Genomic DNA, 24,477 nt, shown 5'->3' on the forward strand with positions numbered 1-24,477 from the left:
AAGTAATTCACACGTGACACATGTTTGGTTGCTCATCAAAATACAGTTTTATCATATTTTGTTCATGGTTCATTTTCTGGAGCAACTATAGAGCGTCTATGTAATTGTACAAAATAAATGTCTGCTAAACCTCTGTTACCAAATAAGGCATGCATTCCTCATTACCTGGGGCTAAAATACACTGTACAGGTATTCTCATGGTAGAACTCACAAAAACGTATCTTCGCAACACACACACACACCCATCCACTGTAAATGTATCATTCAACTTGCCTAGCCTCGAAAGCAGAAGGATTATAGTACGGTAGTGCCCACTCTGGGCTTGTGCCTGGTTACTTGCTGCACAGCAAAAAGAAAGGGGCAGCATAGAGACATAAGGAAACACATGGTGCTCCTTGAAATAATTGTAGAAATATATATATATATATATATATATATATATAAACACACACACACACACATATATATATATATACGCATATATATATATATATATGTATATGCATATATGCTATATATATAGTATATATGTATGTACTGTATATGTACAGATTTGTCAAATGTTATTGATTTCCAATGAGTGCAGAGTTTTCCCTCTTTTTTTATGGACAGGTTTGGCTGGGCAAAGGCAGGAAATGTTCCACACACATTCAGATCCTATCTGCTTTGGTGCATGGATGGTTCTTCTATTGTGCAAATGAGGCAGAGAAGCCTGAGTGGATCTTGGATATCTGACACTGGAGGGGTGGGGGGGGGGGGGGGGGGGGTGGAGTGTTGATGTGTGGGAGAGCAGCCGTGACTTGGGGGGATGTTGATGGTCAGACAGCTCACCATACAAGGGCAGAACTCACCCTGGGTCCAGCTGAGAACTCCACCAATCAGAGAGGGTATGTGATTTATCATCTGAAACCGCTGGGAGGCTTTCTGTATTATTGGAGTCTCGTTTTTTTGCAAAGCAAAACTACATTTCCCATCTCCCATCTCTAGTGACATTTCACTCAGTCATGACAACACTCCCATCAAATACAAAAATAAAATAAATAATATACATACGGGGTCAAAGATATTCAATTCTCTGTGTCTAGACATCTTCCCTTTTGCTTTATATATACTGTACAGCCACACACAAATGTTTACAGCAGCCTTACAATACATTGTTTTAAAATATCTGAAAATAGACTCAAGTCACGAGGATAGCCCGCCTCCTACATACACACACACACACACGCACACACACACAGACACAGACACACAGACACAGACACAGACACAGACACACACACACACACACACACACACACTAACACACACACACAAACACATATAAACCAAGTGAAAAAGGCCGTCAAAGATGGAATAATGTTTGTGACCAAACGCCCTGCGAAGGTATGGAGCTCGGAACCATCTTCTCCCCATTGGTGTGGAGGAGAAAGTGACAGGAGGGGAGGGGAGGGGAGGGGAGGGGAGACAAGCAGAGTCAAGGCTGCGACAGTCAGGCTGTAGAAGCAGCAGTGGCAGCAGGGAGGGAAAGTCGGTGGAGGGCGGAGGTCAGAGGTCAGCCATGGACGCTCAGCTCTGCTGCTTCTCTTGCTCGCGCATGCGGCAGCCCACGGCCGTGATGAGGGCAGCACCCTTGCCGCTGCCGTCCTCCGACAGCAGGAAGTTGACACTGCACTTGGGGGCGAGCTCGATCACTGTCTGGTTCATGATCCCAGAGAAGCTGCGGGGCAGAGGAGGATACACACAGGTGACTGTCAGAATCACACAATCTCTCACAACCTCTTCTCTAACACATGCACTCAATCACTGACAGACTTCCACACAGTAAAATGTGCTTTCAAATGTGCTCTGAGCACAATCACAAATGTCAAGCACCTTCTGAGGTACTAAATTAGCCACAGGAACTTGTAATGAACTGGATAGTTTACTGTATTAAACTAAACTACTAAAATCAAGCATGGGTGACATTGGGTGTTCCCACATATGATGGCATGCAAAGCACTTGACAATGCTCTTTCAATTTAAACTGATGATAACTTCATGTTGGACATACTGTGGATGGAGCTTGTAGAGAGTGCCATCCACCCCCACTGTGACGTTCAGATGGTCCAGTCCTCGGTTCTCACGGATCTTGTCGACCACGGCGGCCATTCCGGCTCCGCAGATCTGAGCAGCACGACGGGAAACAGTGCCACACACTTCCTTCACGATGATACTGTCATCGCAGGTGCTGTCCAGGCCCAGGTGCTGCAGGATGCTCCTCACTTGCAGTAGAGCAAGACGGTCACTAGAGGGAGACAGGACATTTGACTTGATGCTGATAATGATGATGAGGGGTATTTAGAATATTCATTACATACAATCTAGATGCGCATGGCTACAATGTTATGTATTAAGCGCTGAATTAAAATGTAATAATGTGTGTGAAAGGGACTATAACAAGTTCTTGTAAGAAAAAATATTCAGAAAAAAAGACTACTTAAAGAACCTTGTATAGTTTTACAGTTGTTTACAAACAATACCTACCTCTCAATTTGAGAGAGGAACTTGGTTTCAAAGATTCCCCGGGTTTTCAGGGTCTCTGAAATCTGGCCTCGGAAAAGGAAGCCTCGCTTTGTCAAGTCGATCAGGATATTCCGTACAATCTCCCCCAGGTACATCCCACTGCACATCTTCTCATACCTGAAGGAGTCATACACATAGGCTTACAAAAAATGCACACAATAATGTTATGAAATGGAGATAACCCCTAAAAGTCACAGTAACAACTCAACTGGAAACCCTTTAGGTTTCCTGGGATTTCAGTCTGAAAGGAGAACAACATTTGAATGCTCCCATGATATAACTGAGCGCAATGACTGTAGACTGTGGAAGCTTAGCTGGAGGGCTAAATGGTGCAAGACTGACCTCTGTTTGCCTGCGTTGAGGGATAACTCATCCACGGCTCTGTCGTACTGCGTCCTGATGTCGTCCAGGCACCCATTGTCTCCAAAGCCGCCCCATTCCATGTTAACACACATCCTTCCCTCATTTCCTTCGACCGTCTCAATGTTCTTCATTTCCTCCATGTAGCAAGCATTGCTGCCAGTCCCTGAAATATCACAGCACAACAGTCAGGATAGTGCAACAAATCAAGGCATGGGGGTATTCTAGACTGCACTAGTTTTCCGAAAATGACATGCTATTTCTTTCTTTTTGAAAAGATAATAACATTTTATTTTTATATTTTATCTTTATCTTTATATTATACTGTATTAGTTTCACTTGAAACAGAAGAATTTATGCTTTTGTTAAAATAATAAGGTAGCTTAGAATGAAAGCTAAAAAGCATACAAGGAAGTGATATCAGTCAGCATATTATGATGGGTCGTGACAAAAGTGTCTGTGATATTAAAGAGTAGAATTGTTTTACTCCAGGTGTGTTTTGAAACTGACCTGCAATCAGTCCAATCTCGCACGTGGGCTCCTCATATGCACATGTCATCATTGTGCCAACAGTGTCATTCACAACGGCCACCACATCAAGGTCAAACTCCTGATTGTGATGTAGGCAAGAGGTAGAGTTACATGAAGCTGTTGATGTACAAGGTTTGACCTCCATCATCATTGTTATTGCTCAAAAGTGGCTGTTCACTTTATTTTTGTTGTCACAAAAGCTTCTTGTGGTCTCTGCAATATTATTACGAATCTTATAGGTACACAAATAGGAGATATACTTAAGACCTGAATGTTTCAAAGATTTGCTATTTGAAGGAACATTCAAACAACTTTTCAATTGATGGCCATGGCTGCACACTGTTTGGTGGAATGTCATGTCGATGAAGTCATTAGATTAATCTTTTATGAACCATACAGACAACTACAGGGGATTATGGATGTAATGGACTCCACACTTATAATGGATTTGGATACAACAGACTCCCAGTGCATTGCTATTATTTGAGTCAGGCGTTAAAAGAGTTCTGTAACAAAAACATTGGAGAGAGCACTGAGTCTATCTTGCGGAGCTGTCTGCTCCCCCACAGGCCATGCGGTACAGCTCTGTTATAACGTAATGGAAGATTACTGCCCCTCCCCACCCCCACAATAATTTTCAGGGAAATCTGGATGTTGCACAATGACTCACCTCCCTCCTCTTAATGCCTTCCCTCAGCAGCCCCACCACGTCCTCCCCCTCACAGTCAGTGGCTTTGAAACCTTTTGTCCAGTTAACAAGAACGCCCTGAGACACAGACAAACACACACAAATGTGAAGGACTCAGACAGGACATGACAGACTGTACAGCTTAATCCCAATCCATACGAGTGCTGTTGGTAACATTGACTGGTAAAGTGTTACATTTGAACTTTAAAGAATTATGGGTGGAAATCCACATCAAAAGCTGAAAATAATGTATGTGATTGGTATCTTTAAAACAGTGATATAAACACTAGGTCAATGAGACCCTAATTACTTTCATGTAGAAATGCTTTGCCAACTAGGCTTAGGCTTAGAGTAATGTCAGCTTACCGCATCCAGGCTATTCTGCTTGCAAGGGAAGGAGAAAGTGAATCCAAGAGGCAAGCGGGCATTCTTCATGCCCATGTAGTCCAGGAAGTCAGATATGCAGTGAACAATGTGGTCAAAAAGCTGGGAAACAAAATGGCCGACATGTTAAAAAAGTTCATGCAGTTCATGCAGTTTTGAGTAAATAAGGATAAACATGTTAGTTTGAATGGTGGAAAGTGTATTTTAAAATTGTACTGTTAATTTAGTCTACAGCTTGCATCGTATGTCATGTGGCATGTTGGGAGAAGATCCTGTGGACCCCTCACCTCCTCTCCAGTTCCCTGCATGATCTCCTGTGGAATGGCATAAATTTTGTTGTGCATTTCCACAGTCCTCCTCTTGCCACTGCGAATCTTCACCAAGAGCACTCTGAAGTTCGTCCCACCCAGATCCAGAGCTAAGAAGTCTCCATTCTCTGCAAAGTACATTGCAAGTAGTCTTTGAAATAAATATCATCAATGAACAACCGCTCCTGATGTGCAGGTTGGCAACTTAGATAGTAGCCTCATCCATCTGTGTATTAATGGGTAGATGTCTGAGGCATTCATCTGTAAAGCACTTTGAGTGCTCTATGAGTAGAAAAGCGATATATAAATGCAATTCATTTACCATTTGACCCTTTAAAAGGACATTCATGATATTTAACCTTACCTAACCATTATGTAATGAAATCATTTCCACTCCAATTGCTGTGCGTTATTAACGTTGACATTGAAGAGGCTGATTGAAGGGCACCTGGAAATAAATAACCCTGATGACCTCAATCAGCCCCCAAAGTCTTAAAATACATAATGTCATGTGCTGTCATGGAGTAAGCCAAGGATTCCTAGCTCGTAATCAGGGGCTTTACATCTGCCAGAATGTGTAGGCACAACTGCACAGGTGCTGTCTTGTAAGATGAGCCTAATGGCATGCTTTAGCATTGCACTTGACGTCTTTGACATGGTGTCTGCTAAAGTAAAATTGAGTAGTTTTTCATCTCCATATTTACCGCTTCGTCTGCCCATCATTCTACTATGAAGCAGAGTATATTTTTTGCATCAATCCTTGCTCAGTGTTTCCCACCCATTGAAGGATGATGTTTCATTATTTATTGGGGGTGTACCAATTCAACTACATTACATTATATTACATCTTCATTATGAGTTAAGTTATACAGCCATGATGTTATGCCATGGTGGGCCTATCTGAAAAGCCATTATAGCAGGAGACTACCCTGTGCTTCTTACCTGACCCGTCAGGAGTCTGGAGAACGTATGTTGGCAGCATCTTGACGGTGGCCTTGTCCTGCGTCTTCTTTCCCAGACCGTTTTCAATCTCCACCCTCATTCTCCTCTTCACTTCCAGCAGCTGGTCTTTGGTGAGTCGGAACTGATCCAGAGTTTCCTCAATCTGCCGGGTCTGGTCGGCTAACCGATAAGCCCAGGCAGTTACCATGGCAGCCCCTTTGCCGCTGCCGCTCTCCGAAAGGAGGAAACGGACGTCAGAGTCGGGCACCAGCCGGCGGACGGTCTTGTGTAGGCGACGGGAATACCTGTTACAAGGTGCAAGGGAAGAGCGACCAAATAGGATCAGACAGGACATATGCCTGATGATATGTGACTGGATAAATATGAGTCCAAGGAACCGTATCTTATCTGTTCAGATATACATTATCAGCATCCTTAGGTGCAATGTTTAGACCTAGCTTTGTCATTAATGAATACAAATGCTAAAGGTAATAGTATAACTTTAGAAATGGCAATTATGTAATTCCAAAGGCAGAATGGAAAGACACAATCATTCAATATTCCAGAGCATTCTATGCATCTTGTTTCTTTGTGTTTGAGAAATGACAGGAGACAATGGACAAGAAAGGACAAAGAAAGAAAGTACATAATTTTATCATGCCTTTAGAATGGAATTTTTGCTGTAGGTTAAAAAGCATCCACATTTTTGACAACAATAACTTCGTTTGGCACCTTTATTGTGTCATAAGTGCATGTAAGGTCATTGTACTTTCCTGTTCTTGACTTTATAGTTTTCTAGCTGCCTTTTCAGAATTATAGGCAAATAGGCAATACTAGTCATGGTTTTGATTTGTAAAACAAACTAACTTTGTCTAAAACAGCCAAGGTGCTTTACAAAACCCACAAACGAAAGGAGAACTAACCCAGCAGAACTGTAAGGTAATAAAGTAATAAAGTTAGGCATTACTTTCATTATACACTGGGTCTTCAAAAATCAAACCATTGTATTATCCTCTGTTCATGACAAAGCCTTATAATAGTCACAAGGGAGAGTTTGTTCTGCCTTTTGCATACTGAAGGAGCCCAGTGTATGACTTCCTCTAAGGGTAGAGAAGCTCAGTGGAATCTGTGCTACAGTTTCACCAGTGATAACACTAGAAATATTTAGTGCTGTGAATGCACACTCACACAGTATTTGTTGCCATACCACATCATAATGTGGGCTTGAGGTCACTGTGTCCTTGACACATCAAACTGATAGTGAGCCTGATTCGGCTCCTGCAGGACTCGTAGATGTGGAGCCTTTTCCAAACTGGACCTTCCCCAGGGGTAGGGCGCGATACCGAGCCTGCGGTGGGCACTCTTAATGAAGGGGTAGGTTGTGATACCGAGCCTGCGGTGGGCACTCTTAATGAAGGGGTAGGTTGTGATACAGAGGCTGCGGTCGGCACTCTTAATGAAGGGGTAGGTTGTGATACCGAGCCTGCGGTGGGCACTCTTAATGAAGGGGTAGGTTGTGATACAGAGGCTGCGGTCGGCACTCTTAATGAAGGGGTAGGGTGTGATACAGAGGCTGCGGTCGGCACTCTTAATGAAGGGGTAGGGTGTGATACAGAGGCTGCGGTCGGCACTCTTAATGAAGGGGTAGGGTGTGATACAGAGGCAAACTTTGGGATGCCCTTGACAGAAATTCATGTTAACTTTTCCGCACACTGTTATACGTAGACCCACACAGGTTGTATTATGTAGGGCTACTTCTTTTATACGGATTCTCCTGCTAATATCAGTTTCACTGATATGATGTACATTACTCTTTAATAAACAAACGCGGCCATGCGGCCATTGCGGCCAGACAGGTAGAGTTAAGGTGCTGCACAGACACGAAGCCACTACCTGCATCAATGCAGGCCGGAAGTTGGAGGACTTTATAACCCGCTTTCACTCCCCACTTTGGGATGGCACTTAATATGGCAGACCCTCCACTTGTGAAAAACCCATAATGCCTCTCTCCTGAGTACTCACTGTGGGTGCATCTTGTAGAGGGAGCCATCGATGCCCACGGTGGTACGGAGGCGCGGGACGTGCTTGTTCTCCTTCAGGCGACTCAGGATGGCCCCGAGGGTGGCAGCAACGAGGTTAGCGGAGCGGTGCGAGACGATGGCGCAGACGTGCTGAACGGCAATACAGTCGTCCGTCGATGGCTCCACACCCAAACGGTTCAATATCTCTTTGGCTTTGCTCAAGCCTTCCTTGCTCCTGAAGAACAAACAACGCAAGGGTGATCATAAGTAAAAGGCCATGAACGAGCAGCAGTTAGTGCCCACTGGGATACAGCGACCACAACAATAAGGTATCATACTTCTAGACATCTATGAACATTTTCATTCATACTTCTCGATGGCTGAGACATGTTTCGTTTCAAATTTCCCCCTGGTGAGCAGCTCAGGGGTTATCCGTCCCTCGAACAGCAATCCCTCTTTGGCCATCTTCACCAGGATGAGCCTCACCAGCTCCCCCATGTACATGCCACTGACCATCTTCTCAAACCTGCAAACATGGACAACATTGTAAATGTAAAGCTCTGGTATTAAGCAGATGTCCAAAGCGACGTACAGACAACCTACATAGAAAAGTAAACAACTTTAGTAAGGTATACCTCTCAAGTCTTTGCAAAACACTAAGAGACACCATTATCAGGAAACCCAGCCCTGATCATATAGTTTGTATGTGTCCCACATTTACAGCACAATCGTGTCCATTAAAACTAAGAGGCAAAGGAATTATTGCAAAACCCTGATTAACCTATTTGCTAAGTGATGTCCATGCATGGGGCTTACAGTTGCTTGCCGGGGTTGAGAGATCCTCGGTCGATCTCTCTGTCAAACTCAGTGCGGATGTCCTCCAGCATCCCATCATCGCCAAAGGCGCCCCACTCTGTGTTGATGCACATCCTGCCCTCGTCTCCCTCCACCAGCTCAATATGTCTCAACTCCTCCATGTAGCACGCATTGGTCCCAGTGCCTTAAGACAAAGCCACCCAGGGCGTTGGTAAGTGACAGCAATTGCATTTGCATAAACAGAAAGAAATAGCTGGGTCCTCTAATTCAAATTTGATTGTCTCCTAGCTGGATATGATGTTTCAGGCTAGATAAGATAAAGATAAAAAGATTTGAGGGTTCTCTTACCAATGATTATGCCAACTTCACAGCGATGGTCATCAAATCCACAGGTCATCATCGTTCCGACTGTGTCATTGACAACAGCCATGATATCAGCCGAATAGTCCTAGAAATTATACATTTATTATCAAACAATACAAAATATGGCTGTCTATGTTTACCATGTTTGCAAATGTGTTTCCGGTTATGCAGAACACATGAGGGAAATGCTAGTACTACTACTTACCCCGCGCTTTTTGATGGCCCTGTTTAGAAGCTGGACTACGTCCATACCCTCCACTCCGCTGGCTTTGAATCGTTTGGTCCAAGTCAGCAAAACAGCCTTGTGTAGGACAAACAATAGAGCACTTTGAATACTAAAAATATACTGTGTGTCAGATAATTCAGTGTTGTGGTGCACTTGTGGGGTTGTTAACTCAAAGTTTATCTACACATAACATAGTTGCTTTTACCTCGTCTAGTTTGGTATGTCCACAAGGGAAGGAGAAAGTAAATCCAACAGGCAGCTTTTTGTCCTTGATATTTTGCTTTTCCATAAAGTCACCAAGGCATTCGGCGACATGGTCAAACAACTGCAACACAAGATGAAGACAGCATATATGAGCTAATTTGTTTACATGATTACTTACTGCTCCGAGATACACCCTCATCTGCTGTACCTGTAATAAATGCCTTATACTTGAACTAGAACAATGTCATTGCAGCTCTTCTCTCTTGTCATCTCGTCTCCACTACTATGATTGGCACCACCACTACTGTCCTCAGTGTCCATATGAGCTCATGTTAATATGTAATGTGTGGTGAAGGCAGCGCTCTCTACCCTGGTTCCACTTCCGTGCATGATGTCCTCTGGGGTATCGTAGTTCTGCGTCTCCATCTGGACGGTCTGTTTCTTCTCATGAGAAACCTTCACTCGCAGGATACGGAAGTTTGAGCCTCCAAGATCCACTGCGATGAAGTCACCCTTTTCTGTCAGAACACAAGAAGGAAAAAAAAGGGTCATTTTCAACAGCCGTGATATCATTAATGTTATGTATAAATACACAAATTGCTATAAATAGATACATTGTATTGATATGTTGACAAACGCTATTAAATAATAACTTTCCCAGACCCCCCATCACACACAAAACATACACAGCGCATTAGAATGGCTGATGTAGACAAACATTCAATAGAGAAGAAAGAGTTCAACTGAATGATCTACTATAAGTGCTTTTGATGAGAATATCAGCTATGCAGCCTCATTCTGGCTATTGTGAAGTCAAAATGCCTTGAAGCAACATATCTCATGAGTAACTTATTCTCAGGATAGACTTCAGTAGCCAACAACTCAGTTGCCAACAACAGACAAGCTGCCTTCCAAATCTGTGCAATTTGTGTCAAGTCCCCCCTGTTTGGGATACACTGCTTGGCAATGTGAATGAGGAGGTCAACTAACCATAAAAGTGTCACTTGATTCTTTAAGAAGAGTTCCCTATAAAGTGTGTAGTGTGATATACAAACCACAATAAAGTGTCTTTGAAAACTGTCCGCACTTAGTTTATGACTGATATTCACAAAGGGAGAGAGCAGTGTGGCTCCTCTCAAAATACCCCTGCTCCTAAAGCCATAATTGCTACATATGTCCTTGTTATTTTGTAATGTCAGTACACAGTGGTGTTCGGTTATGGGTCAAGATGACACGATACAAGACGAAAGCTATAAAGCCAGCATTTTTGCCAGGTTCAAAAGAGTAAAATAATTCCACAGGCTTCACACCGAGCGCTTAAATATTTTATACTGCAAATACTTGCGCTTTAGCTAAAACACATTTCTCTTTGCATGGGAAAAAAATATTGAATTGCTTATCACTCTGATAAGCTTAAACTCAGCACCGATCTTCTTCCGAGCTTATTTTGGCAGGTCAGAGAAGAAGAGTGGGCTGAAGCCAGTCACAGCCACTAAGTAATGGCACTTTCACACAACAGTATGTAGTGCAGACAGACAGTGTGAAAGCACTTGGCATCTAGATGCCTTCATGTGACTTTTCACATGGACAGGGAGCCCCCTTTAATTGTAACTCCCACCTTCTCCGAGAGGTCAGATTTGGGCTAAACAAGATTAGATATCTACAATAGATAGATATGTACAGTACACGTTGTCATTTGAAAGATGTTGGATTCACCGTTGACCTCTTGTTATTCCTTGTAATGATGCATTGTACACTATTCTCTCTTTCTCCCTTTCCTTTCCCCCCATCCTCCACCTCTAACACTTGTCCCATTCTTATGGTTACAATGTGCACACACCCCTATTTCTTCACAGCTCTGTAGAATCAGCCTTGGGCTCCAGCCATGTGGAACTGGACGAGCCACCTAAGCTTGTTTGGGTCTCTTGTGTCCTCTTCCAAAGAGCCGGTTCTAAAGCAGCCCGTTAGGACAGTGTGTCTGTCCCTGCCCCCTGTGTCCACTTTGTCCTCCTGGCTCAGCACAGAGGCTATAGTTCAGCTGTTTTATAGTCTGATCAGAGCTCAAGAACTGGAAGTGATGCGTAATCACCCCGCGTCCACCTCCGCAAGGTCATATATGTCAGACTACACAGCCTTACATGACTTGCAGTTTGCAAACCTTGAGGTGCAGTAAAAGTATGTGTTCAATACACTTTTTACCAAAGGCACTTGTCAATATATCACATGAGTATACTAGATGATGTACTAAACATATATTGTAGTATGCGGTTTTAATTAGGCATTATAAAATGGCCCTGATATAAAGGTAATGACAACGACAATAGCATAAAAGGTTACTGTTGTCAGCTTTTTCCAGGGAATAGCATGTTGAGCAAACTAATTTGTGTCAAGACACACCAAGGATAGAAAATGTTTACACAGTCTTCGCAACACAAACAGGAGATAGAGATAAGATAATATTCAAGACAGTGAAAGGAGTTTGACAGAAACATCCACCTGCTCATTATCCTCTCCCTCTTTGCAGCATTCCTTGACTAATATCGAGGTGTAAAGGTATTCCGGAGTAATGTAAACATCCCCAGAAGCGAAAATCCCTTGCAGCTTTCCAAGAGAGGCTTGACCCGCCTCCCCCAAATCCTCGGGAATCAGTGTGGCCAAAATGTGCCAAGTCATCCCGGGGTCGTGTGTGTGTGTATGTGTGTGTGTACGCACAGGTGTGTGTGTGCGCGCGCATGTGTGTATGGGGCGCTGTTTGTAAAATGTTGCACGTTCGAAAATCCTGCTCAGTTTTGCTACATTTAGCATTTTCATATGGAACAAAAAGCACGACAATATTCTAATGTCACTTTTTCAAGCATTTAGAGAGAAATTCATGTAAATTCATGCGATAACTTTTCCAAGGATATTTTTTGGCAGTAACACAAAGTTGTTAAATAATATAAATATTTCATCTAAATGTTAATGTTAAATGTTAAATGTAAATGTTAAATATAAATGTAAATGTTAAATGTAAATGTAAATGTTAAATATAAACGTAAATGTTCGACGTTATATATAAATGTTAAATATAAGTGTTAAATGTAAATGTTAAATGTAAATACAAATATCAAATGGTAAATGTAAATGTTAAATGTAAATGTAAATGTAAATGTTAAATGTAAATGTTCAGTCTACATGTCAGACTTGACGACAGAACATTAGAATATTTACGGTAATTCATAGCTTTCAGTAACACTACCTGGGATACCTTGTGGGCAAAATGTGTCGACCAACAGTGGACATCGTCGAGCAGTGCAACCTACTCAATTCATAGTTTTCACGTGACGTCAGAATGACCAGCTGAAGGGCAAAAAACACATTCCACACCTGTCTAACACTGGAGTTTATACAGGAACCGACCACCTTTCATTCAATATTATTTAATGTCTCCGCTTTAACATTGTCTGACTTAGGTAGTAAAATGCTAGACAGTTGTTGCTCGGTTGGCTGTTCAAATCGGCTAGGAGACAAGCCCGGATTTTGTTTTTATCGCATTTAAAACCCGCCCACGTTGCTGCCAGTGGATTGTAGACGTCTTCTGGGTCAATTTTTCTCGGACACACAGTAAAGCAGCCATACTTTTGGGGCTGGCAATAAAAGCAGTCACCCTGTTCTGGTCGCCTCATTTATCAGAATAACTACCTAAAACGGGAATAGATCAAGTAATAAAGTCAAGAAACAAAGCATCAACACAATTCAAATTGGATTACCCGGTTTCTTCTCTAAGATTGCGACAAGTACCTAAGCAAGTAGGCTAGGCTAGTGTATTTTGTCATCCAACTGGTAATACTACAACTACAATCCAGTAGAAAATATATGGGAAGATAATTTAAGTTGTCATTCGCCAGACGAGGTGTTCGTACTTGTTTAAACCAGAAAATTGTGTCAAATGATAAAGAACAGCGTTGGGTAGGCTAAAGGCTGCTAGCTAACAGCAGGTAGCTCGTAGCTAACAGCAGGTAGTTCGTAGCTAACAGCAGGTAGCTCGCAGCTAACAACAGGTATCTCGCTAGCTGGTAGCTAGCTATTAAATGGCACTCATCTTTGCTCTGATTATGAAGATGTTTTTTGTTTTCACCTTCCAGACGACAGCGTTGTGAACCCATCCACTTCTGAAAATTAAATAACTATCTGTGCTTTTGTAGGCTTTCAGTTTTTGAGATGTGTAGGGGGACGGATTTTCTATTAGATAGATGTAAATATCTCCACACTGGAGCTCTGGCAGGGACTTCGTCGAGGTTAAAGAAATAAAAATGTCAGTGGGTGCAGTACATGGATCAAACATTTTATTTCTTTCTAAATATCTCTGTCTGGCTATAGTGGTATGGTCTGTGGTTGATGGCGATCGTAGTTGAGTAGGCGGCACTGCTCGAAGTTGTCCACTGTTTAACGCTGTTTCGCTGTTCTTTTTGCCCGTCAGCTACCTATTGTAGTCACGTGACTGAAAACTATGAATTACGATCGCCATCAAACACAGATCATACCACAATAGCCAGACAGAGATATCTAGAAAAAAATTACATTTTGGGAACCTGTGATCCCTTTACTGCACCCGCTGATATTTGTATTTCTGTAACGTCGTAGAAGTCCCTGCCTGAGCTCCAGTTTGGAGATATTTACATATATCTAATAGAAAATCCGTCCCCCTACACACCTCAAAAACTGAAAGCCTACCAAAAGCACAGATAGTAATTTAATTTTCAGAAGGGGATGGGTTAATAACGATGTCGTCTGGAAGGTGAAAACTAATAAACATCTTCATTATCAGAGCAAAGATGATTGCCATTTAATAGCTAGCTACCAGCTAGCGAGCTACATGCTGTTAGCTAGCAACCTTTAGCCTACCCAACACTGTTCTTTATCATTTTACACAATTTCCTGGTTAACACAAGTACAACCACCTGGTCTGGCGAATGACAACTGAAATTATCTTCCCAAGTATTTTCTACTGGCATTGTAGTATTACCAGTTGGATGACAAAATACAGTAGCCTAGCCTAGTTGCTTAGGTACTTGTCGCAATCTCAGAGCAGAAACCGGGTAATCCAATTTTAATCGTGTTGATGCTTTGTTTCTTGACTTTATTTCTTGATCTATTCCCGTTTTAGGTAGTTATTCTGATGAATGAGGCGACCAAAACAGGGTTAATGCTTTTATTGCAAGCTCCAAAATGAAGGCTAGTTTACTGCCCGCCTGAGAAAAGTTGACCCAGAAGACGTCTACAATCAGCTGGAAACAGCCGGGCTTGTCTCCCCGCCGATTTGAACAGCCAACCGAGCAACAACTGTCTGGCATTTTACTACCTATGTCAGACAATTTTAAAGCGGATATATTAAATAATCTTGAATGAAAGATGGTCAGTTCCAGTATAAATTCCAGTGGTAGACAGCTGTGGAGTGTATTTTCTTGCCCGCAAGCTGGTAATTCTGACGTGACGTGAAAACTATGAAAGCCAATTACCGTAAATATTGTAAGGTTCAGTCTTCAAATCTGACATGTAGACTGAACATTTAACATTTACATTTACATTTACATTTAACATTTACATTTACATTTAACATTTACATTTAACATTTACATTTAACATTTATATATAACATTGAACATTTACGTTTATATTTAACATTTACATTTACATTTAACATTTACATTTATATTTAACATTTACATTTAGATGAAACATTTATATTATTCAACAACTTATACTAGTTCAACAACTAATATCCTTGGAAAAGTTATCGCATGAATTTACATGAATTTCTCTCTAAATGCTTGAAAAAGTGACATTCGAATATTGTCGTGCTTTTTGTTCCATATGAAAATGCTAAATGTAGCAAAACTGAGCAGGATTTTCGAACGTGCAACATTTTACAAACGGCGCCCCATATTATGAGTGTGTGTGTGTGTGTGTGTGTGCCTCCCTGCTCTGCAAACCAGCTGTCACCTGATATAACAGCATTATTTTGTTGCACAAACAACACATTGCAATCTAAATGAGGGGGTGGGGTGTGTGTGTGGGTGTGGGGGAGGAGTTTAAATTATTTAACAAAAGCAACCTAAAAATTAGTCCCTGACTCTGACTAAAAATAAGCTGGCATCTATGTACAGTGAACTCTGGCACAAGTTGCAGTTAATTAGGAAGCCTCAGATTTTATAAATATAATTTTGACATGCATTTCACAGTTTACTTAAGACACATATTCCTTAATTCCTTCAGTGAGCAAATGCATTAACACTAATTATATGACCACTAGATTGTTGTTATCCTTACCCAAGCTGAAGGCCACAGTCTTTATTTAGCAACTAGCTTGCTGACCACGGGCGAAACAACAATAGGGGCCAGAGGAACAATGTGAGGGCAGCATCACAGGCACTAAAAGGCTGTCAGGTTAACTGCTGCAGCGTGTGTTTTTCTAGCTGAGCGTGGTACCCTGCAGAGAAGTTGTCCAGTCTCTCAGGGTGGTCACTTCAAAAGCGACGCCTCTCCACAATACTGGCCATCATTGACAACCAAAGCTGAGACTCCGCTCCTTGCAACAGAGGAGGCCTCTGTGGTCTAGCTACCAGCCCTTGCACATTGTTTGGATGCAGTTGTGGGTGAACACAGGAAACAATGGCACACTCAGGACGTGGTGCATTGGACAGAAGAAGAAAAAAAAGTCATATTTGTGATAAGTCAGGCGGTTTTTGGCGCCATGGGGGGATGGGAGAGGGGGTCAGATATGGTACTCAGACAGGGATCAAACAATTCATTTGGGAGAAGTGCTCATCCGGATTACAGTGAAACATAGATTCTGCCCAGGCACCAACCAAAACGATAATCCCCTTCCTGATGCCCTGGTGCCCCAAAGTGGGTGAGCCCCACAGGGGCAAGCATGTGCTCTGCTTTGTGAAATAATAGGGTTCACCTCACAGGGCTTGGCTTGACTCGCATGTAATGATGAGTGGGTGGGATTATGGGTAATCTGTGATGTAACCACATGCAGAGCATGCCATGCGGTGCCAGGGGGCACGGATGAAAGGTTGCTCACATGTTCGGGCAAGGCAGGGTTCACCAGGATCATTCGATAGCATCTGTCTCCCTAGGCCCCACTGAGTTTCAATCCGTTTGGAGACATATGGGGACGTGTTTATTGAACATGACTATAAATAGTGTGTTGTCTTTCATATGATGCGTCCGTTGGACATTAGGTCTTGCACTGTACATGTGCTGTAGAACATTGCATGATTAAGTGACACAAACCAGTATTTTGCACCATGTGATGGTATATGGTGTTTCCTCTACCACACACTGAACCTGATGAAATCAGTCCTGTGAAGCTTGCGGAGATCTGCAAGTCTGAGCATGTTCATAACACTATTTACATAGGCGCAAGTGTGTTCACTTGCAATGTTTTCCACCCCATTGGTAGAGTCGTTCTTGATTCGTTAGTCTCTGCTGACAGACTGCAGCAAGATCTCTTAGCAAGATCGCTCATGATATAACTGAACACATTGCTGCTTTAAGGCAGAAAGGAAAGTGAGATAATAGATCAGACAGATAAGAGCTTTTAAGTGCCACTGCCTACTGTGTGAGAGAACTGGTGTCGGCTTCAGGTGGCCGTGTACTTTTTGTCCTGTTCCTTTGTCATTTTACCCAAAGGCTAGGAAAACATAAGCTGTTCTGCTTGTCAGACTGGTTTCTTGAAAACCCCAAACCTGGAATAGAAATGCACCTGGTTTCTTGAAAGACAGGATTTTTTGGGGGGGATAATGAGTGTTACATGCAGCTACCCCATAAAAGAGAATTAACAGTTTAACTTATTGAAGGGATAACAGCTGTAGATGATGGTGTTGTTTTACAGTAACTTTAGGCATAGTTTAAATATATTCATATATTCCAAGCATGACCTGCTTCTGTCATTCACTGTGTTCATCAAACAGGCAATGATTTCCCGATACCGTCAGTCTCACTGCTGTAGCTAAACCACAGGTACACTGAAGATCCACAAGTTCTGGTTATGCTCCCCGTCTGCTGAGCCGTTAGTCGATCCACCAATTTAAAAGAGTGTGTGCCAGTTCCCTCACCTGATCCATCCGGAATGGACCTCACGAAGGTGGGCAGCATCTTGACGGTGGCGGTGGGGTTGGTGTCCTTGCTCAGGCCTTTCTCCATCTCGCGCCCGTAGCGCACCATGACGTCACGCAGCGTCTCGTCCGAGAAACGCATGGAGTACAGGTACTTATCGATCTGAAAGACAACAAATGGTGGAGACCCACGCTTTATTAGGGGACAGGGAGAGAACCTGAGTCAGTGGGAACTTAGAAATACGCCTTTGTTTAGCATTACTTATTAGTGTCAGGTAGACTATTTTAGAAATGATTATTAAATTGTTATGTTCCTTCCTTGTTCCTTATGTTTAAGAAAATTATTATTAAGTTTGTTGAGATCTTAAGAACTTGCTGATGTACATATAATCATGACCAAATCAGACAAAATGAGTCACTTTACACAAAGTTGTTTTTAAATACACATCGATTGGTCAATTCAGCAAGGCATCACACAACATTTCTGTAATGTGGTTAATCACAGCTGAAGATACTTTTGATCCGGGTGAGTCCAGTGTCATTCCTTTCCCCTACACCATCTGCTGCCCTCAGTAGATAGCCGTTAATTGCATCCAAAGGGCAGAAATGAGGACAGCCAGCAACAGCTCTATCCATTCATTCAGACAGAAAGATGAAAGAATATAGAGAACGGAGCCTCCGATATCCTCTGCCGGGGATCGTGCGCTACCTCGAAACGTCCAGAGCAAAACACTCGGTGGCCTGCTGCTGAAACTGTGTGTGTGTGTGTGTGTGTAATCACAGCCTGTTACAGCGTGACCATGCAGAGAGGGAGAAAAACAACAACTGAAACTCTCATTGTCCAACATTTGGTTGGCCAGTGACATTTGGTTTGGCCAGTGACATAGTTGCTGGCTAAGAACAGACATGAAACACAGAAAAGGGAAGAGAGAGAGAGAGAGAGTGCAGAGGAAAAGAAAGAGATGGAACAAGCCCATCAGATGACACAGGGTGATGAAATGATTCACTACTACCGGTACCAGCTCACGTGGGAGAGGCACTAGCTCTACAATCGAATGGGCTCATTTACATTGACCGTGCATCAAACTAATGACTATGGAATGGCCAGATGTCGAGTTGGGCCGACTTGTTTCCTGTTTTGTGTAGATGGCTTGCATAAGCTGTGGTCTGCACGGTTTACACAATACTTTCATTACCTCCTCACCTCCAGCAGAGAGTCAGGAACTCTGCGCCGTCTACAGTTAGCTCCCTAGGGTTGTGAAGATGTGAACTTATTTCATCTGGTTCTTGAGTGGCTAGCAGTTGATGGATGTGGTGCCAGACATTTCTCTTTTATATGAGTGATCACACCCTTTTAGGATTGTGATCAGCACACCAAGGGATTTGTCATACAGGTCACCTTAGTCAAATTTCCTGTGTGCTTAGAAGGGAGTGCCGTAGCAACCATTGTCCAACAGGCCACGTCACTTTTGACTTGTTTTATTTCTCAAGTGGAAAGCTTAACAGATTAACTGATCATACTATTTTGCACGGTCATGGTGAATACACTCTATATTCCACTGTATGTTCTACAAGCGCAAGAATACAACCTGATTGTCTGTGCAAGTAAATGACTGAAATTAACTACTTTTGTGACTGCTACTACTGTTGGGAGATTTGGGTGAATGTACATACTCTGTAAACAGTCTGTAATGTATTCATGCAATCTGACTGTATTTTAAGATTACACAGACAACTATGCAGGATCAAACATCAGATATCACTTTTGAACAGATATTTATTTATAAACTAAAATAGGAAACAGTTACTGAGTTCATCGATCATGTGAGAACCCAATTTAACTCTGATTGAGCTTAGGATGTTCTTAGTCTTCTATCCTGTGACAGGTTAAAGCTGCTCTAAACGGGATTGGTGGTCTCCCTGCACGTCACGTCTCCTCTCCTCTCCTCTCCTCTCCTCTCCTGTCTGCCACAGTCACGGTGACGTCACTGCCTGCTGACCACTGGAGTCCGTGAGAGCGTGACGACTCCCTGCTGAGACCTACAGCACGTCAGTCATGTCAGTAGCCTAAAGCCTAGCACGAAGGAGGAACACCACTGTGCCCACAATTACACAGGGTGCACATTTTGGTGTAACAATAAAACAGTTTGTGTGATTCAAGGGCCATTCACGATAGCTAGTTGGTTGCTCTGAGTAAGAACTAGCGTTTTGTACTCGCTAAATATCATTTACTTGATACTGTTTTCAGTTTTTTTTCCCTTGTACAACCTCTGGGGAATTGTTCATACAGACATCTACCAACTTTCAAAAAGTTTTTCAAAATAACTGGTTAGTAAAATCCATCTATTGGGTTAACTATGCTGTATTTCCTGTATGTTCACATACTTTTCTTTCAGCCAATCATCAGGGGCTGAGCAGATGCAAAACATGAGGAAGTTGTGAACAGCACTGCCAACCAGCTGTCTCTCTCTCCCTAACATAAACTTACACACTGTACACACATGCTCGCACACACACATGCTCACACACACACACATACACACACACACACACACATACACACACACACACACACACTCCATGTTTGCATTCCTTCTTTTCATATTGATGACACGGTTGCAAAAGCTCCAGCAGGACCCATTACCAGGAAGGGGTGGGGCAAAGTCATTTAGCCAGTGAAACTCGACTCCCCAGCCCCTAAAACAAACCCCCCAACCCCCTCCAGCATCACCCCCCTGCTGTGCCCTCTCTCTTTGCAGTAAGAGCTAGAGAGAGAAAGAATGAATAAAACAGAGAGAGAGAGAAAGAGGCTCCACATGATAGCAACTCGACACGCTCACACAGACACACACATTACATTTACATTTAGTCATTTAGCAGACGCTTTTGTCCAAACACAGACACATCCTCCTTTTCAAGGACATTGCAGCAGCTTCCAGTGCTGATGCCCTGACCTCACGCAACCTCCTCTCCCCCGACAAAACCACCAAACTCTGTTGGGCACTCGAGTCCCCAAGCGCCTGGGGCCCGTTCTCCACTGCTGGTTGAACTTGCCCCAAAAAGGAGACAACATCTGATCCACCCCTAAGCCTAAACAACGGCACGTGTTACCTGTTGTCACATGGGTGCCTGAGAGCTCTGAAGCCACAAAGCTGTCCTATTTTTGGGAAGGGAGTGCAGGGTTAGCTGCCTCTCCTTCTTCCTCTTTCTCTCTCCTCCAGGTCCCAGGGTCGGTGAAGGGCATTTGGGAAGCCCCCTGAGAGAAGGACTCACCTTTTTGACCTGGTCATCCTTCAACTCCGTGAAGTAGTAGGCCAGGAGCTGTGCGGCTATCATCCTGTTTCACCGGTGTGGTGAATGAAGAAACAGCAATCCAACAAACCAAAAGGGGAAATAAGAAAAAAATAGAACTGGGGAAAAAAACAAAACACACAAACTTCTAAGTCCTATTTGACGGCGTAGGTATAGACCAACTTTGGGCTCGGTCACGAACTAGCGACAAAAGATGCCAGCATGTAGAGTAGCAAGTTTCCCCCCAATAGCACTACTGGAAGTCTGGCTTTGGCTCTCTCTCTTTCTCTCTCTTTCCCTGAGCCCCAGGAAGTCAGACTGCCTGACACATTTGCATGATGCAGAGGGGAGGGGATGAGGGACTGGCGGAGGCCCTGCCCTCTCCCTGTTTCCTGATTGGCTCAGCAGACAGAGCTAGCCCTGGGGGCTGAGCACAGCTGACGCTGAATCTATCCCTCCCTCCCTCCCTTCCCCTCTCACTGTCTCTCTCTATCTCTCTATCTCTCTATCCCTCCCTCCCTCTCTCTCTCTCTCTCTCTCTCTCTCTCTCTCTAGCCCACACACACAGTCATGCTGTCTCTGTTCCACATCACGGTGTGTGTGTGTGTGTGTGTGTGTGGGGGGGGAGCGCATGGTTTTACGGCGTTGATGCGAGATGAGGCACGTACGGCATGTTGCTTCCATGCCCCTCCCCCTCACACACTTACACACTCAAAAAGGTGGAGCTAAGCTGAGGAGGGGAGGGGGGCACTGTGTCGCATTATCCACCCCCTTACAGTACCCCGCCCCCCCACACACACACACACACACACACACACCCCTGCGATGAAGGGCATTACCACAGAGGCTAGTTAAGGTGGAAATTCTGCTGAGTAACAGCCAACTCGCCTCCTCTGCTCTGCGCAAGAGGAAGCTAAGGGGGAGAGAAAGGACACAGGGAGGACACAGAGAGAGACAGGCACAGGGAGAGAGAGAGTGTGAGAAAGATAGAGAGAGAGAGAGGGAGTGAGAGAGCCAGAGGGAGAGAGAGAGAGAAACAGAGAGAGGAAGAGAGAGAGCCAGAGTGAGAGAGAGAGAGAGAGAGAGAGAAAGACATATATAGAGAGAGAGACAGAAAGACAGAGAAACAGGAAGAGAGAGAGAGGCAGGGAGAGAGAGACATAGAGGGGGAGGTGGACAGGAAATACATCATCTGACTATGACAAAAAGTCTGATAGAAGATAGAATTTCGAGGGAAGTGTGCTGCTCCAGTTACACTGCTGTTGCATCTCAGAGGTATTGCATCACAGAGGTTGGCTTACATGTGCCATTGCTTAGACTCAATCCACCTCTCAGGAGCCCGGTGAAACAGGATGTGGCTCAGAGGAAATGAGGTCGTCTGAGGGACGCTTCCATCAGATGAAAACACAAACATGTGAACATGGTGAACGACACTAATGTTCTAATGTTCCATCTAATGTTAAACAATTACGCTTGGGTATGACTTAGGTTTCCTCTCTCATTCATTTCTTATCATGGTGTGGATGAGGGTTGGCAGCATAGCAGGCTGTACCACTGGCCTACTCTACTCACACACACATGTGCAGACGTGCACATGGTCACGCACCCACACACACACACATACACACACACACACACACACACACACACACATAATCGCACGTGTTACACAGCTACACTTCAGGGAAGTACGGGCTGGGCATTATTACATCTGACAAGAAAAATGAGTTCCTGTTATTTCACTCAGAGCTGTTAAACGGTAACTATGAAAGAGCAATAAACTACTACACTACTGTTTCCGTGAAACTCACAGCTTCAGAATTGAGAACATGTGTCATGGTGAGCAAGTCATTTATCACTGACGTGTGACTGTGACAGACCCTTCCTGTGTCGCAGAGCTGTAGGAACGCAGCTAGTGTGTGAAACCGTGCACAGAATTCCCTATTCAAGGAGACATTTTCTCTGAGCAAAGTGTACGGTAACGGACTCTATGACAACTAAGGGCATACCAGCAAGGATCCATTGATGTTCACATTTTTACAGCCAGAAAAAAAAGTTTTTTAAAACAAAACAAAAATGACTACATGAATAATCTGTGTCACAGAGGAACAAGGAAATATATGTGGTAGGTAATGATTGAGCCCTGAGATGACTATGATTCAGAGCCTATGAATGGATTATATGATTACCGACTGCAGAATAAAATACTTGACTGCCTTCAGTACACCTTGACACACAATGTCACAATATACTATGAAAAAAATCTATACTGTGTCTAAGTGGGTTGGCTCTTTGTGTCAAGATCATTCTTGACATTGATCTTATATATATCTTTAAGACTTTCCTTCATTAACATATTATTGTTCACTTAAATTCACATAACAAGACATTATTTTTAAGTCTGTAAATATATTTGTACTTTTAAACATCAACCTAGTTATTTGTCAGTCACAGTACAATACATTGTCTTCCTTTTGATTGTACTGATTTAATTGAATCAAATGTTCGCACTGAGTAACTCCTGTGAGAGGATTACATGCCAGTCAGCTCTATAAATCTGAGGAGGCAGAGGTGTGTGTGTATGCAAACCGTTTACTGACACACCAAACACTAAAACCACGACAAAAACACGCAGGTCATAACTCAGCGAACCCATGTACACATGCATAGTGGATCACTGTGCCAACCTAGACAAGAGCTGAACTTTACATACGTGTGACAGCGACTCAGACTCGCTGTCGCTCTCCATCCCGGAAGGCGAGTAGTCCACCCAAGCAGATTAGGTAATCCTAAAGTCAGTCGAACCAATTTGCTTTTACAGATTGGATTCCTTGGGATTTAAGTGGGGGGGTTTTACATAAACGAACCGTGACGATGGCACCGTACAGTCCTTGGATCTCTGAGCGTTTGTGCTGATCCCCCTTGTGATATTTCAGAATGAAAGCTCTTATTGTTGGTCAACAACAAAAAGGATGCAGAACGCACAGAAGAAACGTTCTTTCTCTGATGAAATAACAGAATATATCAGAATCTCTGGACACCGCAAAGTATTTGCAACTAACAATATGGAGCCCACAGTGCCTGGAAGCTCTGAAGAAGTTTCCACAGATGAGAGTGCATTGTGCACTGGAGAGCATGAATATACCTCTAGAATAGGATCATCTATTAGTCACTGGTTAATGCTTTGCAGAAGGATAAATAGATGCACGTCATTATCTCTTTCACACTATCAAGACAAAGGTTCAGTTTGGTTCAGCCATGTCTCTCTCTTTCTCTGTGCATGCATGTCTCTATGTGCATGCGTGTGTGCATGCCACCACGTAGCAGCTGGTGTGTGTGCATGCATGGCGGCGTGCATCTCCTGTGTTGACGTGCGGCTACGCAGGAGCACCCTCTCCCACACCCCCTGCAGCTGAGCTGATCGCTTGCACACAGAACTTTAATTTGGTCCACAATCAGTACTGCCTGCCAGGATCCAACACCTCCACCCTTATGACCCAAACATGGCATATGCCCTCAGGCCTTGGGTCAGAGGCATGCAGTGGAGCAATGTGTGTGTGTGTGTGTGTGTGTGTGTGTCTGTGTGTGTGTGGAGATGGCTGGTAAGGTGAAGTGGCTGGGTTGATCCTAGGACAGAAGGGATTAGGGTGAGTAAATGTTTCCCCTCCTCCTG

At 43.4% G+C, this 24,477-nt stretch overlaps 1 protein-coding gene across 2 annotated transcripts; it reads right to left on the minus strand.

Moving 5' to 3' along the window:
* Nucleotides 1–23: 23 nt before the first annotated feature.
* Nucleotides 24–23,943, minus strand: hk1 (hexokinase 1). 2 transcript variants are annotated; one of them, XM_031579433.2, is made up of 18 exons: nt 23,518–23,943; nt 17,514–17,676; nt 9,778–9,926; nt 9,410–9,529; nt 9,184–9,279; nt 8,964–9,063; nt 8,616–8,799; nt 8,170–8,325; nt 7,801–8,034; nt 5,779–6,083; nt 4,816–4,964; nt 4,511–4,630; nt 4,127–4,222; nt 3,436–3,535; nt 2,908–3,091; nt 2,527–2,682; nt 2,054–2,287; nt 24–1,720 (listed from the first exon to the last, which is right to left on the minus strand). In XM_031579433.2, exons 1-18 carry the CDS (start codon nt 23,551–23,553, stop codon nt 1,570–1,572), a joined length of 2,733 nt encoding a protein of 910 aa, XP_031435293.1. In that variant the 5' UTR covers nt 23,554–23,943; the 3' UTR covers nt 24–1,569. The 2 variants fall into 2 exon arrangements, with proteins under 2 accessions (XP_031435293.1, XP_031435292.1); XM_031579432.2 differs by lacking the exon at nt 23,518–23,943 and adding an exon at nt 20,787–21,109.
* Between the last annotated feature and the right edge of the window lie 534 nt (nt 23,944–24,477).

This window comes from Clupea harengus, chromosome 13, assembly GCF_900700415.2.
Source record: "Clupea harengus chromosome 13, Ch_v2.0.2, whole genome shotgun sequence".
NCBI classification, from domain to species: domain Eukaryota; kingdom Metazoa; phylum Chordata; class Actinopteri; order Clupeiformes; family Clupeidae; genus Clupea; species Clupea harengus.

Excerpts from the sequence above, each read along its gene's own strand:
- hk1 (XM_031579432.2), bottom strand. The coding sequence starts at position 20,849 with ATGATAGCCGCACAGCTCCTGGCCTACTACTTCACGGAGTTGAAGGAT. Across the intron at positions 9,530-9,777 it reads TGCACGGAAGTGGAACCAGG|TTGTTTGACCATGTCGCCGA; the intron begins GTAGAGAGCGCT and ends CTTGTGTTGCAG. Across the intron at positions 8,326-8,615 it reads CTCAACCCCGGCAAGCAACT|GTTTGAGAAGATGGTCAGTG; the intron begins GTAAGCCCCATG and ends CCATGTTTGCAG.